The sequence below is a fragment of the Protomyctophum bolini genome, assembly GCF_963924005.1.
Source record: "Protomyctophum bolini genome assembly, chromosome: 18".
NCBI classification, from domain to species: Eukaryota; Metazoa; Chordata; class Actinopteri; order Myctophiformes; family Myctophidae; genus Protomyctophum; species Protomyctophum bolini.
This window is the reverse complement of record NC_137879.1, coordinates 3,758,545-3,778,234: the sequence shown is the minus strand read 5'-3', so window position 1 is coordinate 3,778,234 and position 19,690 is coordinate 3,758,545. Positions and strand designations below refer to the sequence as shown.

Sequence of the window (19,690 nt, the reverse complement as noted above, 5' to 3'; positions counted from 1 at the left end):
TGGTTCCAACACACATGCCCACTATGACTATATATATATATATATATATATATACCATTTTGTAAACCCATTGCAAAGCTCTGATATAGCAGCTCTCACACACTGAAGTCCACCTGCTCCTCGAGATAAACATGGACAACCATCAACAGTCCTCCTCCACCCACTAAGGACTGGACAAAGTTTAAAGTTGATCGATCACTCCCCACATGTGGGGACTGAGAAAAGACACGGAAAAGACACTGAAGTCAGTAAGATTCGGTCAAGTAATGGAGAAGCTTAGCCGCAATTTGCAACTCTATATTTTTTTTATAATGTGATGAATCTAGAGTTGCAATACCCTCCATTGACTCTCCACTCGTCTTTTTTGGTTTGCGATATGCTTGTCTTAAACTACGTTAAACTCACCAACATTGCAGCTGTAGTACAAGCTTGAATTATCCTCTTTCAATCTGCCGAGCTTGTTTTTCATAAAAATCCACCGTAGAGATGTTATGAGCTACTTTCTGTCAAGACATCCTCTGCAAGTGATTATTTTTCTAAGTGTTCCTGTTCCTTGTTCACTTCCAGTTCACTTCCTGGAATTGGAACTATATCTGGAACTATTGCTCACATACCTTAAGCCCCACAGCTCCCCCTATGATCAAACCTTGTCATTTTGCTAAGAGAAAATGTATGACCATGGTTCAACTACACAAAACGCAATATATTACGCAGCTTTCTCTGTCAGTGGCCCAACTTCGTGGAATGAGCCCCCTGCCATCTTTCGGTCAGTTCAAAGGAATGCTCCAGAACATTTTTCACCGTGATTGCTCCTGCTTCAATTGATTTGTTTTATTTGATTGATTGGTTGTTCTGCATACAGTTCCTTTGTAATTGATCCTGATTTATAAGGTATTGTGTTGGATGGTATTGTTTTTTACTGTATTTTGTGTATTGTAACCTCGGCTAAACTGTATTTCCGAGTATAAATAAAGGTGATGATGATGATGATGATGATGATGATTATATTATATTCTCCGTACACTACATTTCAGGGTTACGAGGGCGGGTGTGTGTGCGGGGGGGGGAAGTGTACAGTATGTGTCTACATGCAAACTCCTTCTAGCTGTGAGGCGACAGCACTACTGACTGACTGTGCCATCCTCTCCCCTGCAGTGGGTCCTCTGAAGTCTGCAGATTGGTGCCTTGCCTTCAGCATCGGTGTGTGAATGAGTGAACGTAATGCACAATCTCTGTAAAGTACTTGGCTTGGATAAAGGCCCTAAAGCCTATAAAGGCACCATTTACCATAGATAGAGGTATGGCAGTTGCACTGCTATATTGTTGTAAAGCTCGATCCGGTTTGCCTCGATCTGCTCTTTTCGTCCATTATTTGATTTAGTTTAGGTTTATTTAGTTTATTGTTTTGTGCAAACCAGTTGTATGTGATATGTGGCTATAGTATAGTGATTTAGTAGTGTGTATTTGGCCCCTAACATGATCTTCTCTTTGCAGTGAAGCATTTCTTAAGTATCGCATATAGGAGGCGAATATGAATATCAAATATATAATTAATTACTGAATCAAGCAACTTAAAAACTGATATAGGTGCCATGGTTTTGTACTTTTGGGCTGTTCACATAAGCCTGAGTAGACGATAAATTTAAAAAAAGAAACTCTTAGGCTACTCAAGTACTGCATGCGGTCGAGTACTCAAGCTGTCCACCTCTGTTGATGAGGTGGACAGTGTTTTTGGACTCCTGTATGTATGGATGTTGTATAACCTGCAGGGGGAGCTATTATACCACCATTCTAAGAAAGCAGGGCTGAGGGAATTCGGTTTAAACTTTAAAGGCTGTACTCTCCTCAGTGATAAGGCTGCAGGACAGTAGCAGCAATGACCTTCCCCTTAACTATGTCCAGATGAATGCTACCGAACAGGGACGTGCACACAGACATCAAAGTTGGCTTCAGCCCCTGCCCTTTTTTTACCCATCTGTAAAACAACTGCCCTTTCCAGACCACACATGCAGCATTTACTACATGGTGAAAGAAATGCATATGCCGGAAGGCAGCATTCAGGAGAATTGCTTTTTTCCCCCCCTGAAGTCTCCTGAAAGTTTACACAGTATTTTACATTGAACAAATTAGTTTAGAAATCCATGTCGTTACACCGCATCTCCACTAGCTAAAGAGTGCAGGGTTGCGCCCCGAAAATAGCTGATTTACAAGCTCTCAACGCGTCGCAGCATGACTTGTTGTGAGCTTGTAGATCTGCTATTTTCGCTATTGTCCAAATGGGCCCTCTCTGTGCATGTCCCGGATACCGAATATTACCATTAAAATAACAGATCTCTTGTGATTTCTCATTTCTCATTTCACGATTTCTCATGTCACGACAAGAGTTGGCTTTGCCCGCGGCGTAAACGTCTTTAAATAAATACTTTCCGAAAAGCCTATGAGGAAAATTAACGGGATTTATTTTCCAGGTCTCTCGAGGGGGCTGGTACTGCGACGCTCTATTGGCCTACTGAGAAGTATCCGGGCAGGGGTCCTCCCTATGTTCCCTACGTTCTATGTTCCCCAGGTTCTATGTCCCCCCAAAAAGGTTCTGTATGTCAGAATCAGAATCAAACCCCTAGTTTGACCGCTCACATGATATCAATTATCAGTCGGTCAGTTTGGTCTTACTTGACATTTTGGAAATGGAAAACAAAATACACTGCAATGGGTTTACAAAATACTAGTGGACAGACATGTGAGTTGGAATACTCTGACAAACCTGACTGACTGAATGAATACAAGAAACAACAACATTATTTTGTTGCAACATTTATTTAATACAATGGGTCATATTTTATGACTTTTCACGGTGACTTGAATTGGATAACTTATTCAGCATCTTTTCCCTGTAAAAGAGAGGAATATACTATTAAACATCAAAACTAGTACCTTTAGAAAATATTTAGTTCTTAGGACTATGCACAAAAACAAATTACACCTACTTTTTTACTTGTAAAACTGTGATGTGATGATGAAGATTATTCTGATAGTTTAATCTTAGTTAGAGATAATCATCTTAATAAAATGATTGAACATGTATTACCTTGGCGTCACGACCTTTAGCTCTCATCTTGTTGACCTGGGATTCAGCGATGTCGGCACGCTCCTCTGCCTCCTCCAGCTCATGCTGAACCTTTCTACACTTGGTCAGGTGAGAGTTGGCTGCCTCCTCCTACAATATGATAGAGATGGTTCAAAGCCTCAGTTTTTGAAAAGAGGAGCTTGCAATTATAATCCAAACAATACAATGTCAGAAAATTGTAAAGTGTGGTTGTGGCTTAAACAGTGGACCATCCGGTGTGAGTGCATTGGGACCATTATGAATGAGAATGAGGATGGACAGGTTCTCATTGGAATGGTGTGATCATGGCTGTGGCATTGGTACGACCTCCGGTTAGTTCGACCATTACTAACCTTACTAACTATGCCAACAGTACTATGGCCATGGCAGCCTCAAGGGAACATTCATCACCATGTAAATGTGTCTTACCGCTTCCTCAGCCGATCTCTTGTAGCCCTTCACCTTCAGCTGCAGTTTGTCCACCAGATCCTGAAGCCTGGCAACATTCTTCTTGTCCTCTTCAGTCTGAAGTCAGAGTGAATTCATAACATTAGTTGTATGCTCGTGCAGTCAATTCCTTTTGTCAGAGGAATGATGGTCATTAAAGTGAACATGGTAGACAGTACCTGGTATGTCAGCTCCTTCACTCTCCTCTCGTACTTGCGGACACCTTTAATGGCGTCTGCTCCACCTTTCCCTGCATTTTCGACCTCTGCTTCCAGCTCCTTCACCTTCACAGTTGAATGATACATTATGAGGTTATCTCTTCATATGTCATTGTCTATGACTATAAGCCGTGTTGAAGTAAACTACACCTTACCCTGCCCTCCAGTTTCTGGAGCTGCTTCTTGCCTCCCTTCATGGCCAGGTTCTCAGCCTCATCTAGACGGTGCTGCAGGTCCTTCACTGTGACCTCCAGGTTCTTCTTCATTCTCTCAAGGTGAGAGCTGGTGTCCTGTTCCTTCTTCAGCTCCTCGGCCATCATAGCAGCCTGGAAAGTCATGTTGCATTGTATTGTGTTATTATGAAGCATGACATGAGGATATCTAATATCTAAGTATGTTAATAGTATACTAATAGATAAGTATGTTAACAGTACACTAATTGATAATGGTAGGGCATCCTAACTTACATCAGTGATGGCCTTCTTGGCCTTCTCCTCAGCATTCCTTGCTTCTTGAACAGAGTCGTCCACTTCACCTTGGACCTGGCCCAGGTCAGCCTCAAGCTTCTTCTTGGTGTTCAAAAGGCTTGTGTTCTGAAATAAAGATTCAGTTGAACAATATAATATATTGTTGTTTATATATATGTTTAATTCTGAATATTGGATTTTTTTAAATTAACTTGCGTACCTGAGAGTGCAACAGTCCAGCGCGCTCACTAGCATCTACCAGTTCTTGCTCAGCCACTTTGCGGCCTCTCTCTGTCTGTTCCAGAGCCACTCTCAGCTCCTCGATCTCTGCCACCATGAGGCCGTTCCTACGCTCCACCATGGCAGCTTGCTCCTTCAGGTCTTCTCCGCCTCTGAGAGCATCGTCAAGGTGCAGTTGGGCATCCTAAATGAAATCACATTTGAAGTGGTGAGGAGAAACATCAGAATGTGACCATTTTTTCAGAGCAGCTCCTCTGTTTGAAGATGTGTCTGTCTAACAAACTACTATGGTTTGCACCTTAAGCTGTCCCTGGACGTTCCTCAGTTGCTTCTGGGCCTCAGCAGCCTGGCGGTTGGCGTGACTCAGCTGAACCTCCATCTCGTTCAGGTCTCCCTCCATCTTCTTCTTGACCCTCAGGGCATCGTTCCTGCTCCTGACCTCACCGTCCAGAGTTCCCTGCATGGAGTCAATGACCCTCTGGCTGTTCCTCTTGATCTGCTCCGTCTCTTCATCCTTCTCTGCCAGCTTCCTGTCGACCTCACCCTTGATCTGGTTGAGCTCCAGCTGCACACGAAGAATCTTGGACTCCTCGTGTTCCAAAGTACCCTGAAATGTAATACAGGATAAAAATATCAGTGCATGCACGCATCCGCCTAGGTGACAACAGACTGCTGGGTGAGCGCTGGTGCTTTGGCATAGGAGGTAAGATCTTAATTTTCAGGCCTGAGCTGGGATCAAACGCGGATCGCCAGCTCACCAGTCCGGCACGCAACATCATGGACAATGCTAAGAGAAGCTAGCTCGCTTAAAGTCACTTATGTGGGGTCGCTGCACTATAGACAATTGCATTGTTCTGCAGCGTTACCTCAGCTTCCTCCAGGGCTGTCTGGATCTCTGCCTTCTCTGTCTCCACCTGCTTCTTGCCCTTCTCCAGCTCATGGATGCTCTTTCCAGTTTCACCGATCTGTTCAGTCAGGTCTGAGATCTCCTCTGCAGTGGATTGAAAATAATGACTTAGGAACTTTTCCGTTTTCAGAGTACTGCATAGTTGCATTTGAATAAAGTTGGTGTAGCCTTTAATCCACAACATTAACAACATAAGCCTTTGGCTCAGAAGAAATTTGCAAAACAATATTGAAGCTAAAATATGAACTGCTATCAAAAGAAAGACTCACGTTGCAGGTTCTTGTTTTCACGCTTCATGGTCTCCAGTTGGTCCAGAGACTCCTCGTAGGAGTTCTTCATCTTAAACATATCAGTGCTGAGAGAACGAGCCTCTTTCTGAGCTCCTTCCAGTTCTGCCTGTCCCTCTTCAAACTTCTGCTTCCATTCTGCCAAGACCTGCACAGTAATGTAATGAAACGTGTCATTTTGCCCCACTTTAAGGACCTGCACAGCATGTGTCATTAACCACACTTATTTTAAAATAATGAATGTCAAAGCACCTTATCGAAGTTCCTCTGTTTCTTGTCGAGGTTGGCGGCTAAACCGTTGGCCCTCTCCACATCAACCATGAGGTCTTCCACCTCACCCTGGAGTCTCTGTTTGGTTTTCTCCAGAGAGGCACACTTGGAATTCACAGCCTCGATTTGCTCCTCGGCTTCCTGAAGACGCTGGGCGAGCTTCTTCCTGTTGGTCAGTGTTGAATGGAATCAAATGATTGTGGGCAATATTTAGTGGTGCCTGTCAGTGTAAAACATTGGTTCTCAAAGTGGGGTCCTCGGGGTCCCCCAGGAGTCCTTGGTGGGATCCAGGGGGTCCCCAGCTGAGGAAGTTAACTCGCTGCCAATAAAGTCTTTGGACATCTTTTTTTCAATGTCCCTCCCTGCCAAGAACATTGTATATTTGATGTTTTTTTATTCTTACACTAGGTGGCACTCTTGGCTAACCCATGACCTATGGCCCCCTGTGCAGGGAGACGCAAGGATACACGTGGTTGCAAAATATCTCCTCCCACCCTCTTCCACGCAAGAGACGTTTTGCTCTTCCTCATGTTTATCTTCCGTGTATCGTTCCATTTTTTGGCACGACCACCATTTAATCTTCAAAGCGGTCTAACTACTGAACACATGGATGTTTTTCAAACTGATTGGAATTCGTTTTATTTAACGTAAATACTCTCTCCTGCGGGCATCCCTGGAAGAACAACTTTGCAGAGGGTGGTCCACGGCCAAGTATCAATTTGGGGGTCCTCGACACAAAAATAATGTTTGAGAAACCCTGGTGTAGAAACACTGATGACTTACTTAGCTTCCTCCAGCTCCTCAGTGCGTTGGACAGCGTCAGTCTCATACTTGCTCCTCCACTGACACACCTCAGCGTTGGCCTTGGACATTCCACGCTGCAGCTCAGCCTTGGCTTCCTGCTCCTCTTCAAACTGTTCCCTCAGAAGGTCACAGTCATGGCGAGCTGATTGCACAGCATGGGCAAGGGCATTCTTTGCCTGTCAGACGAAAAACGACAAAATAATGTCAGCTGGATACAAATAAAAAAATACAAAAAATACAAAAACATAAACTAGGATTAAATAGGGTGTCTGTTCCTCACCTTAACCTCCTCTTCAACGAGTCTCTTCAACTCCTCAACCTGCTGGGTGGAGGCCTGCTTGCCTCTGGTGAGCTGAGAGACGAGAGCTTCCTTCTCCTCCAGTAGACGACCAAACTCACCTAGGTAGGAATTGGAGATGATTTGTTTGAAATGAACAAATATTCAAACTATGGTCAATTTGCTACCATGAACAAACCTTGTAGACAAAGTAAACTTCAAGATGAACATTTACCGTTCTCTGTCAACAGTCTCGCTTTCTGAGCTCCAACATCATTGAGCTGGCGGAAGTTCTCATCAGCCTTGGCCTTGATTTCACTAAGTTGGTCCTCAAGGGTGCGAGCCATCTTCTCAAGATTTCCCTGCAAATGAACATTGGACAAATTCAATCATCTTCTTTTTCTGATTGGTTCATTGCTTCGGTTTGAACAGTAAAGCCAGTCCTGTTGGAGATGTTTTTCTTATGCATCACTGGGTTGGCCATCATTAGCTATGAGGAGAGAACAGCACTGCACTGTTTTATCTAACTATTAACCACTTAAACCCATATGGTTGATGCAGAGTCCCCCAGGGGGCTATACTAGTGTCTTTTCTGTTAATGTGGGGAAAGCTTCGTTGAAACTAGCCAAACATTATGCTATGTTTACTGTAATAAGATTTATATTATACAAAGGCATTCCATCATACCTTTGCCTTAGAAACAGCCTCCATGTTGCTGGACAGGTCATCGATCTCCATCTTGTATTCACTCTTCTCCTTCTCCAGTTTCTGCTTGACGCGCTGGAGGTTGTCGATCTGCTCGCCCAGCTCTGCGACGCTGTCCGCCTGTTTCTTACGGAGAGCAGAAGCGGTGGCCTCGTGCTGCAGGGTGGACTCTTCGAGGTCACGACGCAGCTTCTGGAACTCAGCCTCGCGCTTCTTGTTCATCTCGATCTGAGCGGCGGTGGCTCCTCCAGCCTCCTCCAGCCTCTCACTGATCTCCTCAAGTTCCCTGGAGAGATCAGCTCTCTGCTTCTCAACCTTAGCACGAGCAGCACGCTCTGCCTCGATCTCCTCCTCCAGTTCTTCAATACGAGCCTTTTCAAATGAATGGACATGTTAAAATCCTAATTCACACTTACTTATTATCAATGATTTTAAAGAAGATGGAGAAAAATATATACCTGGAGTTCCTTGATCTTCTTCTGCAGCTGGGCCCCCAAAGATTGCTCATCCTCAATCTTGCTCAGAAGCTGGGATACTTCAAAGTCCTTCCTGTGGAATACAGTACATCATATTTTAGCCATAGTTTCTGTCCTTGTCATTTCATTTTGTTATTATTATTAATATGAAGTATTCATATAGTTTGTCCACATTACTTCTTAAGCTTCTCATCAGACTGTTGCTTGTCGTTCTCCAGATCCATGACGGCTTCCTGGGCCAGTTTCATATCACCCTCAAGCTTCCTCTTGGTTCTCTCCAGGTCCATGCGGAGCTTCTTCTCTTGCTCCAGAGAACCTTCCAGCTGCACAATGATACATTATGTGTAAGACATAATTCAGTGAAACAATAAACATATAATGTATTAAAACATGTGCTTCACTTTGGTAACACTCACATCATCAACTTGCTGCTCCAGCTTGGTCTTGGCCTTGGTCAGAGTGTTGACTTTGTCTTCCTCTGCCTGCAGGTCATCCAGGGTCTGCTGATGGGCCTCTTGGAGTGCCTTCTTCTCCTTGGTCAGCTTAGCAAGACCTTCATCTTGAGAGGCCATCTCCTCAGTCAGGTTCTTCACCTGATAGAAGCAGAACACAATGTGTTGTCATGGAATAGATCATTATTGCACTTGGTCTCTGTCGTGCGTGGAAACTTGTCAAGATTAACATCCAAAAAGAGCCAAAGTAGCAGATTGACAAGCTTGTTGATCTGATATTTCTATTTTTCTGTGTGTGACGCTGTCATATGATAAAGTAGGGCTTTAATTTACGGAAAACACAAAAGGTTTCAATATGGAGATAGGAGGTTTGTCTATGATCATGAACCTTGTTTTCAGTGGCGTGCTTCTCCTTCTCCACTTTGGCCAAGGTGAGCTCCAGGTCATCGATGTCCTTCTTGAGCTCAGAGCATTCATCTTCCAGCTTCCTCTTCTTGGCCGTCAGCTCTGCATTGATCTCCTCCTCGTCCTCCAGTCTCTCAGTCGTCTCTTTGAGCTTTGCCTCCAACTGGATCTTACTTTTAATAAGACCCTCACACCTCTCCTCAGCATCATTCAGAGCCTCGTCTCCCTGGTTGTCAATGAAAACACAAGGGAGGAAACATGTCAGCATTTCTTCTGGGAAAGACATTCTTTTAGACTACTACTGTAAAAGACTCGTGTGGAAAAAGAACAGCTTTGTCATCTGAGGGAGGGACTTGTAAAATGTCCAGTATACTTACTGATGACGATGCCTGCAGGAGGCCATTCCTTTCCTGCGTCAGACCCACTAGCTTCTCCTCTAGTTCCTTCTTCTTAGTCAGGGCAGTAGCCAGGTCAATCGTCATCTTCTCGTAGTTCTCCTTCATGTTGGCCAGCTCCTTCTCAGTCTCGGCGCTCTGCAGGAGAGGCTTGATCTTGTAGTAGACCTTCATCCATGGCCAGTTCTTCACATTGACGAACGAGCGGAGGTTGAACTGGATGGTGAAAACGGCCTCTCTGTGGAAAAAACGGTTGAACTGTGTCATGATTGTGGACAGAGTTGGAAGTAGTACGGTATACACTTCTATTATAGTGAGTTATAACACTATAACATAATTGAATGGAATAGTAGGCTAAGTGTACTTACAAATGATATAATAAATTATGCTTTCATTGTACCTTCTGACCATCATCTTGACAAACTCCTTCCTCATGAGGAAAGCTCGTGCGAGAGCCTGAGTCATGGTGACCAGAGCAAACAGCTTTTCATCTCTCATCTCCTCCAGTGTCCCCAGCAGACCAGCTTTAAAGAACACCTGAACACAACGTTACAAAGACTGTAACTGTAAGTAAACGACTGTAAAATCAACTTTTATCCCATGCATATGTTAATCCAGATACACAGTAGTGTATTCAAATTGGTGTATCGATAATGTCAAACCAGTGTATTTACCTTGGTGTGTCCAAACTTGTACTCATCAACGGGAACGTCGATGGACCCAAGCAGCTTCTCTGAAGCTTTCTTGTTGTCCATGAATGCGCCATCGGGACATGCGCTGGCGTTCAGTACTTTGTACCTGTTTTGCAGAAGTTCATGGTCATTTTGTGTCCCTCCCGTTAATAGGTTTGGAACTAAAAGCTTCTGGAAGAAGGAATGAATACCTCTGCTTGAAGTCAGCGTATGGGATCCTGCTGGGGAAGCCCTTTCTACAGATCCTGATGCCCTCCAGCACACCGTTACACCTCAGCTGGTGGATGACCAGGAAGTTCTCCATCAAGCCTGTAAAGATGTTAATATTATTATTACCAGTAGGACGCCTGCGGGCGAGAAGCGACCTCGCCCTTTCACACTTCCGCCTCGTTGACGGCAGACTGCTGGGCGAGCGCTGGCGCTTTGGCATGGGGGATCAGATAAACATGGAATGAATTCTGTAATTCCCATATAAGGAGCATGTCTTGAGTGTACAGGGTTTGAAGAGGTCAACATAGGATGTCATAACAGGTGAGCTCCATACAGTTCAGAGACTCCAGACAGAATGTTTATGACAGAATTTGTTTATGTATGAGTTTTCCCCTGTGTTTACCTGGAGTCTTGGACTCGTTGGGAATCAGGCAACGCACAAAGTGAGGATGAGTGCTCCTCAAGTTGGTCATCAGCAACCCCAAGTTTGCCTATTGAGAAATAAAAGATCCAAGTAGGCTTTTTAAAACCACACCCGTGTGAACTGAGTGGTGCAACTCCCCTCTCCCCCTACCCCTCTCTCTGTCTCTCTCCGTCTCTCATTAGCAGGCAACAATGCAGCACTATCTCTCTCTCTCTCTCTGTTTTTGGCACAACAGCACCACTTTTGCCCCTACTGGTACTCATAGTAACATACATAGGTTAACACAGATATTGCTGTTCCTTGGAGTGGTTTTACCACTCAAAAAGTGATACAATGTTGTACTTTTTCCTCCACTATAAATATTTGAACACTTTATATACTAGTTACACTACAGATTCGATATAGATTGTACTAAAACATATACTGTACATTAAACACTTCAGCACAATTTTAAACTTCAGCCATTCAAAGATATCTGATCTACAAGCTCACAACTGGTGATACAGAACATTTTTAATTCCAACATTGCCTATTTCTTACATAGATCATGTTAATAATAATAATAATAATAATGCCTCATTCTAACAGAAATCTAATGTTGATAATAATGAATAAATGTTCTTACCCTGAAAGCACTAGACACGGTCTGCATGGAACCACCCTTCTTCTTGCCTCCCTTCTTTGTATTATCTGTTTATATTCCATAGAATCATCAAATAAAAGTTTATTTCTATAGCACTTCATCAACAACCAAGGTTGAACCAAAGGTCTGAACAAGAATAAATTAACTTGAAAATATTGTTTCTGATTTAATGTGGGCTCGCTTATTCAGTTCTGTCGGGACAACTCACGCATGCATAGAATATTTATTGAATGTAAAATGAGCAATACATTTATTATGGTTTGTCAGTGAATTGGATCTCATTTCTATGTACACTGATGAAGCGCATCAGTCCCGACCACAGGGACTCCGAATCCCCCGTACATAAACAGCAGATCCAAAACAACAGGTGGTAGCTGGGGTGGTGGTGGAGGGTGAGCAGCAGTTGACAGAACTGGCTCTGTGCATGTCTGACAGGCGCAACGCTCATTAAGCTGAATTGTTTACAGGTTGAAAAGCATGTAGAAGGGGTAAGGTGCCAAAGTTTTGGGGATAAATTGTCTATAGTGTGCTCGCTGCTGCTCAGCACACCATGACAACACCATCAGGCAAAGGAGGAGCATAGAAAACATTATGTCATATTATTCATATTAATCTACATACCTTCAGGCTCAGGAGCAGGATACAACACAGCCAGCACTTTAATTGAAGACTTCTGGTACAGCTGCACCACAGAGTCGTTCAGCGGGTCCTTGTTCTTCTCCAGCCATCCTGTGATGCTGTAGTCCACAGAGGTTAGGTTAGGTTAGGTTTATAACTTACAGTAAAAGTAACATAACATATGACATACTAACATATATTATATAAGGTTCTGCTAACCTGTAGTCCACAGTTCCAGCGTAGTGGACCAGGGAGAAGTGGGCCTCGCCCTTGCCTTTGGCGGGCTTTGGCTTCTCAAAGGCTTTACACTTTCCAAGATGCGTGCCGTGCAACTTGTCACAGAAGGTTTTGTCTGAAGCCTTCGGGAACATGCACTCCTCTTCAAGGATGGAGAAGATGCCCAAGGGCTTTGTAAAGGAGATAAAGGAGACGATGACAAAAACAATAATATTAACATCATGTCCATAAAGCACAAAATATGTAGAGGCCTAATTAATACCTTCTCAATGAGCTCAATGCAGACAGCCAAGTCCATGCCGAAGTCAACGAGATCCCAGGGAATTCCTTCTTTCATGTACTCTTCTTGTTCCAGAACAAACATGGTGTGGTTGAAAAACTGTTGCAGTTTCTCATTGGTGAAGTTGATGCACAGCTGCTCCAGGGTGTTGAACTGTGGGTGGAAACATGATTAGCCCAATAATCGTGACAAAATATAATTGTCTCCCACTTGAAAAAAAAGTCCACACTTACATCAAAGATTTCAAAACCAGCGATGTCCAGCACACCAATGTAGAAGTTTCTCTGCTGCTTGGTGTCCAGCATCTCGTTGATCCTAATGACCATCCACAAGAACAGCTTCTCATAGATGGACTTGGCCAAGGCACCCACTGAGTTAGCGACCTAATGAAATAGGAACATTATTAGTAATGGTGTGAATTACACAATTTACTATTAACAATTTAGGCATTTAGCAGACACTGAGGGATTGACAGTAAACAAGGAAATCAAATCATGAGGTAATACATCAAATGCATTGCAATAGTAATCTATAGGAACCGAGGTAAACCACCAACCTAGCCTCAGTCTTAACAGTATAATCTAAAACAACATGAAAACCTGTACATTAAACTATACACATGATAGGATGCCAGCCAGGTCTACAGATGAACTTGGCATCTGTCCACGTGACAACGTCTAAATGACATTTTAGTCTTTGCATAAGCCTGCAAGGTCGTCAAGGCTAGGGCAAGTGCTATACAGGCTATAAGGTGATCCAGTGTGAAGAGGCGAGTCTAGGGCAAGTGCTATACAGGCTATAAGATGATCCAGTGTGAAGAGGTGAGTCTTCAGAATACTGCGACTGGGAGCGATTCTGCAATTATAACTGCAATGGAGTTCATTCCACTGGTGGGAAGCCAAGACGGGAGAAGAGTCTGTCCCGGGTGTTTTAGGGAGAAGAGTCTGTCCTGGGTGTTTTAGGGAGAAGAGTCTGTCCCGGGTGTTTTAGGGAAGGACGGTTGTTCTGAGTGAGCGGGAGGGGTTGTATGGTTGGATACACAGTGGTTTTAACAATACTGTTAAAATAGCGTGTCAGATCAGATGTGCATGGAACCTCACATGTTTCTGCATTCTGTTTTGTCATCATCAAATATTTAATAAATACATTTTAATCAATTTGACTAATGTCATGTTATTTACAGAAGACAGTCTGGACATAACTTAAAAATATATTAGAGTTCTAATCAGGGCTGGACTGGGTCAAAAATACGACATTTGGCCCAGACCGTCCCACCACAACCGGTAAGCAGATAGCAGATTCTCTACTGCCCCACTCTGTCGAGACACACACAAACAAACAAGCCCTAATACCATCGCTTAACATCCCTCCATGAGCTAAAAAATATGAATGCAATTTGCCCTGTACGTCAAGTGGCAAGTCCGGGCATGGTTCTAATGGTGTATTCTCAGTAGGCGTGCACAGACTTTTAGAGGGGCAGGTGCTCAAGTGAAAAAGGGCACCTTGTGCAGCGCGTGGAACCGGCCGGTTGCCTTAATAGCGTGATATTTATAGATGTTGGGGCCTAAATAATATATTGGAAGCTTTTTTTTAATCAAGAATTGATCAATGTCACCATGGTCCACATACTGTACAGTGTACACTCACTGTACAATTTTATTTTCCAAAAGGGAACATTGCTGCATAAAAGGAAAAAAAGGGGAAAAGGGCCCCTAGTGTATATCTGTGCACGCCACTGTGTATGCTGTGTTGAGCATATAAGGCGTGTACATCAGTGTATGCAATCAGAACATGGAAATCATGTACTACTCACCTGTGGCACAGTCTGTCCCTTAGTGACAAACTCATTTCCAACTTTCACTCTGGGGTAGCAATATGCTTTAAGCATCTCTGCTGAGTTGATTCCCAACAGGTAGCCAATCTTGTCAGCCTCTGAAATGTTCATACAATTTGCGATTTACAATGCGTTTAATGCATTTAAACTAATTCCACAGAGCAATTTGCAGAAAGCAAGGTAAACACAAGGTTAGGTCGGGTGCATAGAGATAAACCAATTACCATCAGTCTAAACTATATTCAGCTTAGTTCATTTAGAATAGGCTATAACTATAAGTAAAATAATGCAATACTTGTGACAATGTATGCGTCATTTTCATTCCTTAGTTGAAGATGCAGCTCGCCCTCTGTGATAATGATAAATACTACTAGTACTACTACTACTACTACTACCACTACTAATAATAATAAACTACTACTACTACTATTATTATAAATAAAGATCAGCTCACCCTCTGTGCCGTCAGGTTCAGCCTGCTCCTCACGCTGCTTCTGCTTGAACTTCATGACTCCATGATGCATCACTGCACCGGTGAACTTGTAGATGTATTGTTTCTCCTCACCGTTGAAGCCCAGGATGTCAATAGCTTCCTGATGTCAATAAGCAGAGATGTGTTCAGACGATTGAGCTTAACGCTACATTAACAAACGTCCTGTAAAACTGTGCACAACTCAACTGTCATTTCTAAAGTGACAATTTAAGGACTGTTGAGACCTATTAATACCCCAGTTCAAATAGGATTATTTTGGGGGGTCTGAAGACTTTGAGAGCCACTGCATTAGAAAATCCATTCTGCAGAGCAACTGCCTGCAGTGCACAGTGAGTATTGGAAATATTAAAATAATAATAATCACTGACGTCAGTGGCGTCCAGCTCTGCCTTGTCGTCAATGCTGGCCACAACGATCACACCCATGCTGATCAACGGGAAGTCGTAGGGGTTGTCAGAGATCAGGCACATTTCTGAAAAGGGATTAAAAAGAGTGACATTGTGTTTTTTTTATTCATTCATTTATATTCTGGCTGCAGCATCATTAACACGGAGCCCGCCAGAACCGTAGTAACCGTAGGATTAAATTAATCGTCTAGCCTTCCAGAACCGTAGGCTACGTTTTCCAGGGTTTATATTCTTCAATCCATGTTTTGATCCGATCGAATCATTAGCTGCCGCTAGCATAACAATCAAAGTGGGACAGTGGCCGCGGCCATTGTGAAGATGCGCGTGCATACCCACTTGCACTTATATGTGCTGCTTTAATGGCCTGTATCTCCAAATCGGCGCAATGAATGTTGTTTCTGGTTTAAGGTTTTTCAACGGCCGACAGGAGTCGCTGCGTTACTCGTTGTCGGGTTTTCCAACCCCCGACCTAGAGAACAACAAGCGATGAAGACACCACACACATGCATTTTGTCATTGTAACATCCGGTTACAACACCACACACATGCATTTTGTCATTGTAACATCCGGTTACGGATGCTCTTGAAAATAAGGGTTGCCCACGATAAAACCTTGGCAATGTGATAGATCAATTCATCCTGGCAGCACTTACCAATGATCTCAGGTTTGTGGTTGGTCATCATCTGGAAAAAGATGTGGTAACCTCTCTCTGCAGAAAGCTGGTAGGTCACTCTGGACTTCTCCAGCAGATCTATATGGGTTGTACATTTAACTCATAATATTAATAATGATGCTACTACTAACTACTACTAATATTCACACCAACAGTAGGAGCAGAAAGTAAAGTGAATGCTGATTGATTGCTTGTCATAGGCTAATAATTGGTTGTACATAACTCAAAATCTAATACTCAAAAGAAGGCATATATAATAATGTATCATCTGTGAACTTCATACTTACATGTCTCAATATCAGCACTGGCCAGTTTACCCGTTGTGCCGAAATGGATTCTGATGAATTTACCCTGTTTGATAACAGCACAATTTGTTGCATCTCCTCTACATTGTGGAATTATTGCAGGTTTTCTCATAAAATGTCAAATAATTTACACTTACAAAGCGAGAGGAGTTGTCATTCCTCACAGTCTTGGCATTACCATAGGACTCCAGCAAGGGATTGGCTGCAATAATCTGATCCTCCAGTGACCCCTAGAATGTTTCAGACATCGCCCACTTTAATATTTGGTCTATTATGGTCTATTATTTTAAATTGAATTGCTATATTGCATATAAACGTTTTAAGTGGAAATTCATTATATATTTTCATAAGTTAAAAACATGTCGTATACCTTGATTTTACCGCTATCTGCGGCAGATTTTTCTCCCGCTGCACTTGCTGCTGTTGCAAAGTACTGGATGACACGCTTGGTGTTCACAGTCTTCCCAGCACCGGATTCTCCACTGGTTATAAATGCAAACATTCAGAGAAATGCAGTTAGTGAATTTCAATCAATCAATCAATCAGATTTATTGTTACTTCCACAATATACACTGGGCATACAGGGGAGCTAAACACCGTTCTCCATGGCTCATGGTGCTTCACATTTAAAAACAATACACATTAAAAAGAGGCAAGGCCTTGTTAAAAAAACATTAAGAAGATAAAAGGAGCAGACAACATTGGCAGGAAAAAAGTGCTGATGCATTCAAAGTGCATGTGTGTAAAGTGCTATTCATCCTATCCTTGGGGCAATATGTGGCGAGTGTTCAGAGTCCTGATGGTTTGGGGGAAGAAACTGTTGGACAGCCTGCTGGTGCTTCCTCCTAGGCTCTTGAACCTCCTACCAGATGGCAGGAGTTCAAGGAGATGGTGGGAGGGGTCGGTCATAATGTTCATGGCCTTCCTGATACAACGGTCTGTGTATATGTCAGCAGTGAATTTGTGTTCAATATTCTTTTTGTAATGCCTAGTCGATGATGGAAACTTACGTGATCAAGACAGACTGGTTCTCTTTATCTGTAAAATGTAAAGCAAACTTTTGGTCATGGATACATGCAGTACAAAAGCATTATAGGTTTATATTTGTTGACATTGTCCTGTCAGTACGTACCCATCAGCATGAACTGATAGGCGTTGTCAGAGACAGAGAAGATGTGGGGTGGAGCCTCAATACGCTTCTTGCCTCTGTAGGCATTCACAACCTCCTGGTCGTACACTGGGAGCCACTTGTAGGGGTTCACAGTTGCACAGAACAGGCCAGAGTAGGTCTGAAGGGGAGAAGAGAGGGAACATTAACCTATCATACAACACTGAGCATGCCACATCAACTAATGAGCAAGTTAACGTCAGAAGTTAGTTTGAATTTGTTATTCAATTGGTTTTCACTCGATATAACTTGTACTCTGTAGCAAAGAAAGAAACATAGACTCAGTGTAATCTATGTTTCTTTCTTTGCTATATCGACAGGTGCAACGCGGTACTGTTCTCAGCATGTAGAAAAGCTTACGTAGATCATCCACGCTGCATAACGCTCTTTGAGGTTATACAGGACGGTGGCTTCAGTGAGGTGGGTCATCATGGCCATGTCCTCAATCTTGTCATACTTGGGAGGGTTCATTGGGGTGACGTCAGCCTCGGGGACAGTCCTTGTCTAAAGAAAATAATACAAAAGCACAACTTCAGAATATAATTGTGTGATTACAGTTGTAATGTCACTATTTTATTTTAGATCCACCTACATCTCCCTTGTCGAGCGTCTCCACGGTGACTTTGTCACCCTCCTTACTGATGATCTTACACTTGAGGTACAGCTCGGCCTTATCCGCCACATATGCTGCAGATTTGGCATCAAAGGGAGCACTTTGAGACTCCATTCTCTCCTTCTCCGGCTTGCGGAGGTAAATGGCGGCCTTGCCGTACTGCTCCATCTCTGCGTCCGTACTCATGGTGGCGGCTTTCTGTAGACGGACACATAGCTTGACTTGAGATCCGAGCGGATAATAGCAGTATAAGACTATTCTAATATAGCTTCGTGTAGGTTTAAACTTTAACCCATTCTGACCGGGAACCCGTTTTGGTGTTTAGCATCATGTCATGCTTTAGCTATTGAAAAATAGCAGATCTACAAGCTCATAGCAGCTTGTAGGTCTGCTATTTTTGAAAAATTCGAAGAACGACTGACATTTTTAGAATCTGATCTCAGGTCAGAATGGGTTAATCAGACCAGTGTGTGTCCCGTGGAAACCTCGTATGAATCTGATCTCAGGTCAGAATGGGTTAAAGGGCCTTTCGAATGGGAAGCGAGGAACGCACACGTTGTTGCCTGCATGGATCAACGACAGGTCTCCTCCAGGTCTGCTCAAGAGGGGCACGACAACAGCATCATCCAGGTCTGGTGAGTCGCGGGCGTGACTGTGCACGAAACGAACACGCACGCAACACATTCACGGGACCGCTCTCACGTAAATATGTTTGCGTTGTTGACCCGCGACTGCTCTCCCCGGTTCAAAAACACACGTCTCATTGAATATGAACGATAGGCGTGTATTATATCGCTTCACGTTTGAAAGGCCCTTAATAGAATAATTATGAACACTCACTTTTCCCCTCTACCAGTAGAAGTGAAATCTTGTGTGCAACCCCCTAATGTGTGAAAGAAAAACAGGACATTAACATGAGTTGAATGATTGATACGATTTATAATCATGAATTAAGTGAGATTATATTAACATTCTCGCTCTCACTTCATAAATTCGCATTACACATCTGAAAAGATTTCAACAGTATTGCATGCAATTCAATTTAATTATATTTGCCCATTCAGTTATTTTTATTTGCTTATTCCTAATTCAACATTAATTTCAAGTTATTTTTTGTATTAAAGTAAACTTAAAAAATAAATCATATATACTCTTATGTGAACGTCCCAGACAGTTTTTAAGTTGCTTGATTCAGTATTTAGATATTTGATATTCATTTTAGCTGCCCTGTCCACTTCCTATATACAAACCCATTGTAACTTCAAACTCCATTTAACCATGATAGATTGATCGGAAAATACCTGCCCTTGTTTTTGGTGACCGATAGTGATAACTGATAAAGAAGAAGGAGAAGGTGTCCTTCTATACGTGAGGTGCCCGTGAGTTTTATTTTTATGTTATTACTTTTTTTTCATCACGGGCACCTCACGTTTTAGGAGGGCCGTTTCAGTCACTATAGAAAATAAGGACAGGTGTCCGTTGAAGGCGTTGAATAGCCTAAAATGAAAATAAATGAATGTAAAATAGAGTTTGGTGTGTAGACTAGCCAAACTGTACTCAAGTAAAACATATTTCTACTTTCTGATAATAATAATAACTCTAGTAGATGTTCAAATTATTATAACACAATTGCAATGCC

At 42.8% G+C, this 19,690-nt stretch overlaps 1 protein-coding gene across 1 annotated transcript; it reads right to left on the bottom strand.

The window, feature by feature from the left end:
* Window positions 1–95: 95 nt before the first annotated feature.
* LOC308333103 (myosin heavy chain, fast skeletal muscle-like) lies at window positions 96–18,921 on the bottom strand (the record flags this gene model as incomplete). Its single annotated transcript, XM_080789298.1, has 41 exons — window positions 18,892–18,921; window positions 18,031–18,249; window positions 17,799–17,942; window positions 17,403–17,559; window positions 17,281–17,308; window positions 16,641–16,752; window positions 16,408–16,500; window positions 16,253–16,316; window positions 15,945–16,043; window positions 15,253–15,356; window positions 14,846–14,984; window positions 14,371–14,489; window positions 12,791–12,940; window positions 12,540–12,710; window positions 12,260–12,447; window positions 12,044–12,159; window positions 11,405–11,469; window positions 10,759–10,846; window positions 10,337–10,454; window positions 10,128–10,251; window positions 9,854–9,990; window positions 9,436–9,691; window positions 9,042–9,284; window positions 8,618–8,794; window positions 8,379–8,524; window positions 8,184–8,274; window positions 7,708–8,097; window positions 7,256–7,382; window positions 7,024–7,142; window positions 6,723–6,919; window positions 5,922–6,105; window positions 5,652–5,817; window positions 5,342–5,466; window positions 4,774–5,082; window positions 4,456–4,659; window positions 4,236–4,361; window positions 3,924–4,094; window positions 3,730–3,834; window positions 3,533–3,628; window positions 3,086–3,214; window positions 96–215 (listed from the first exon to the last, which is right to left on the bottom strand). The coding sequence occupies exons 2-41, from the start codon at window positions 18,235–18,237 to the stop codon at window positions 96–98; spliced, it is 5,904 nt and encodes a 1,967-aa protein (XP_080645424.1). The 5' UTR covers window positions 18,238–18,249; window positions 18,892–18,921.
* Between the last annotated feature and the right edge of the window lie 769 nt (window positions 18,922–19,690).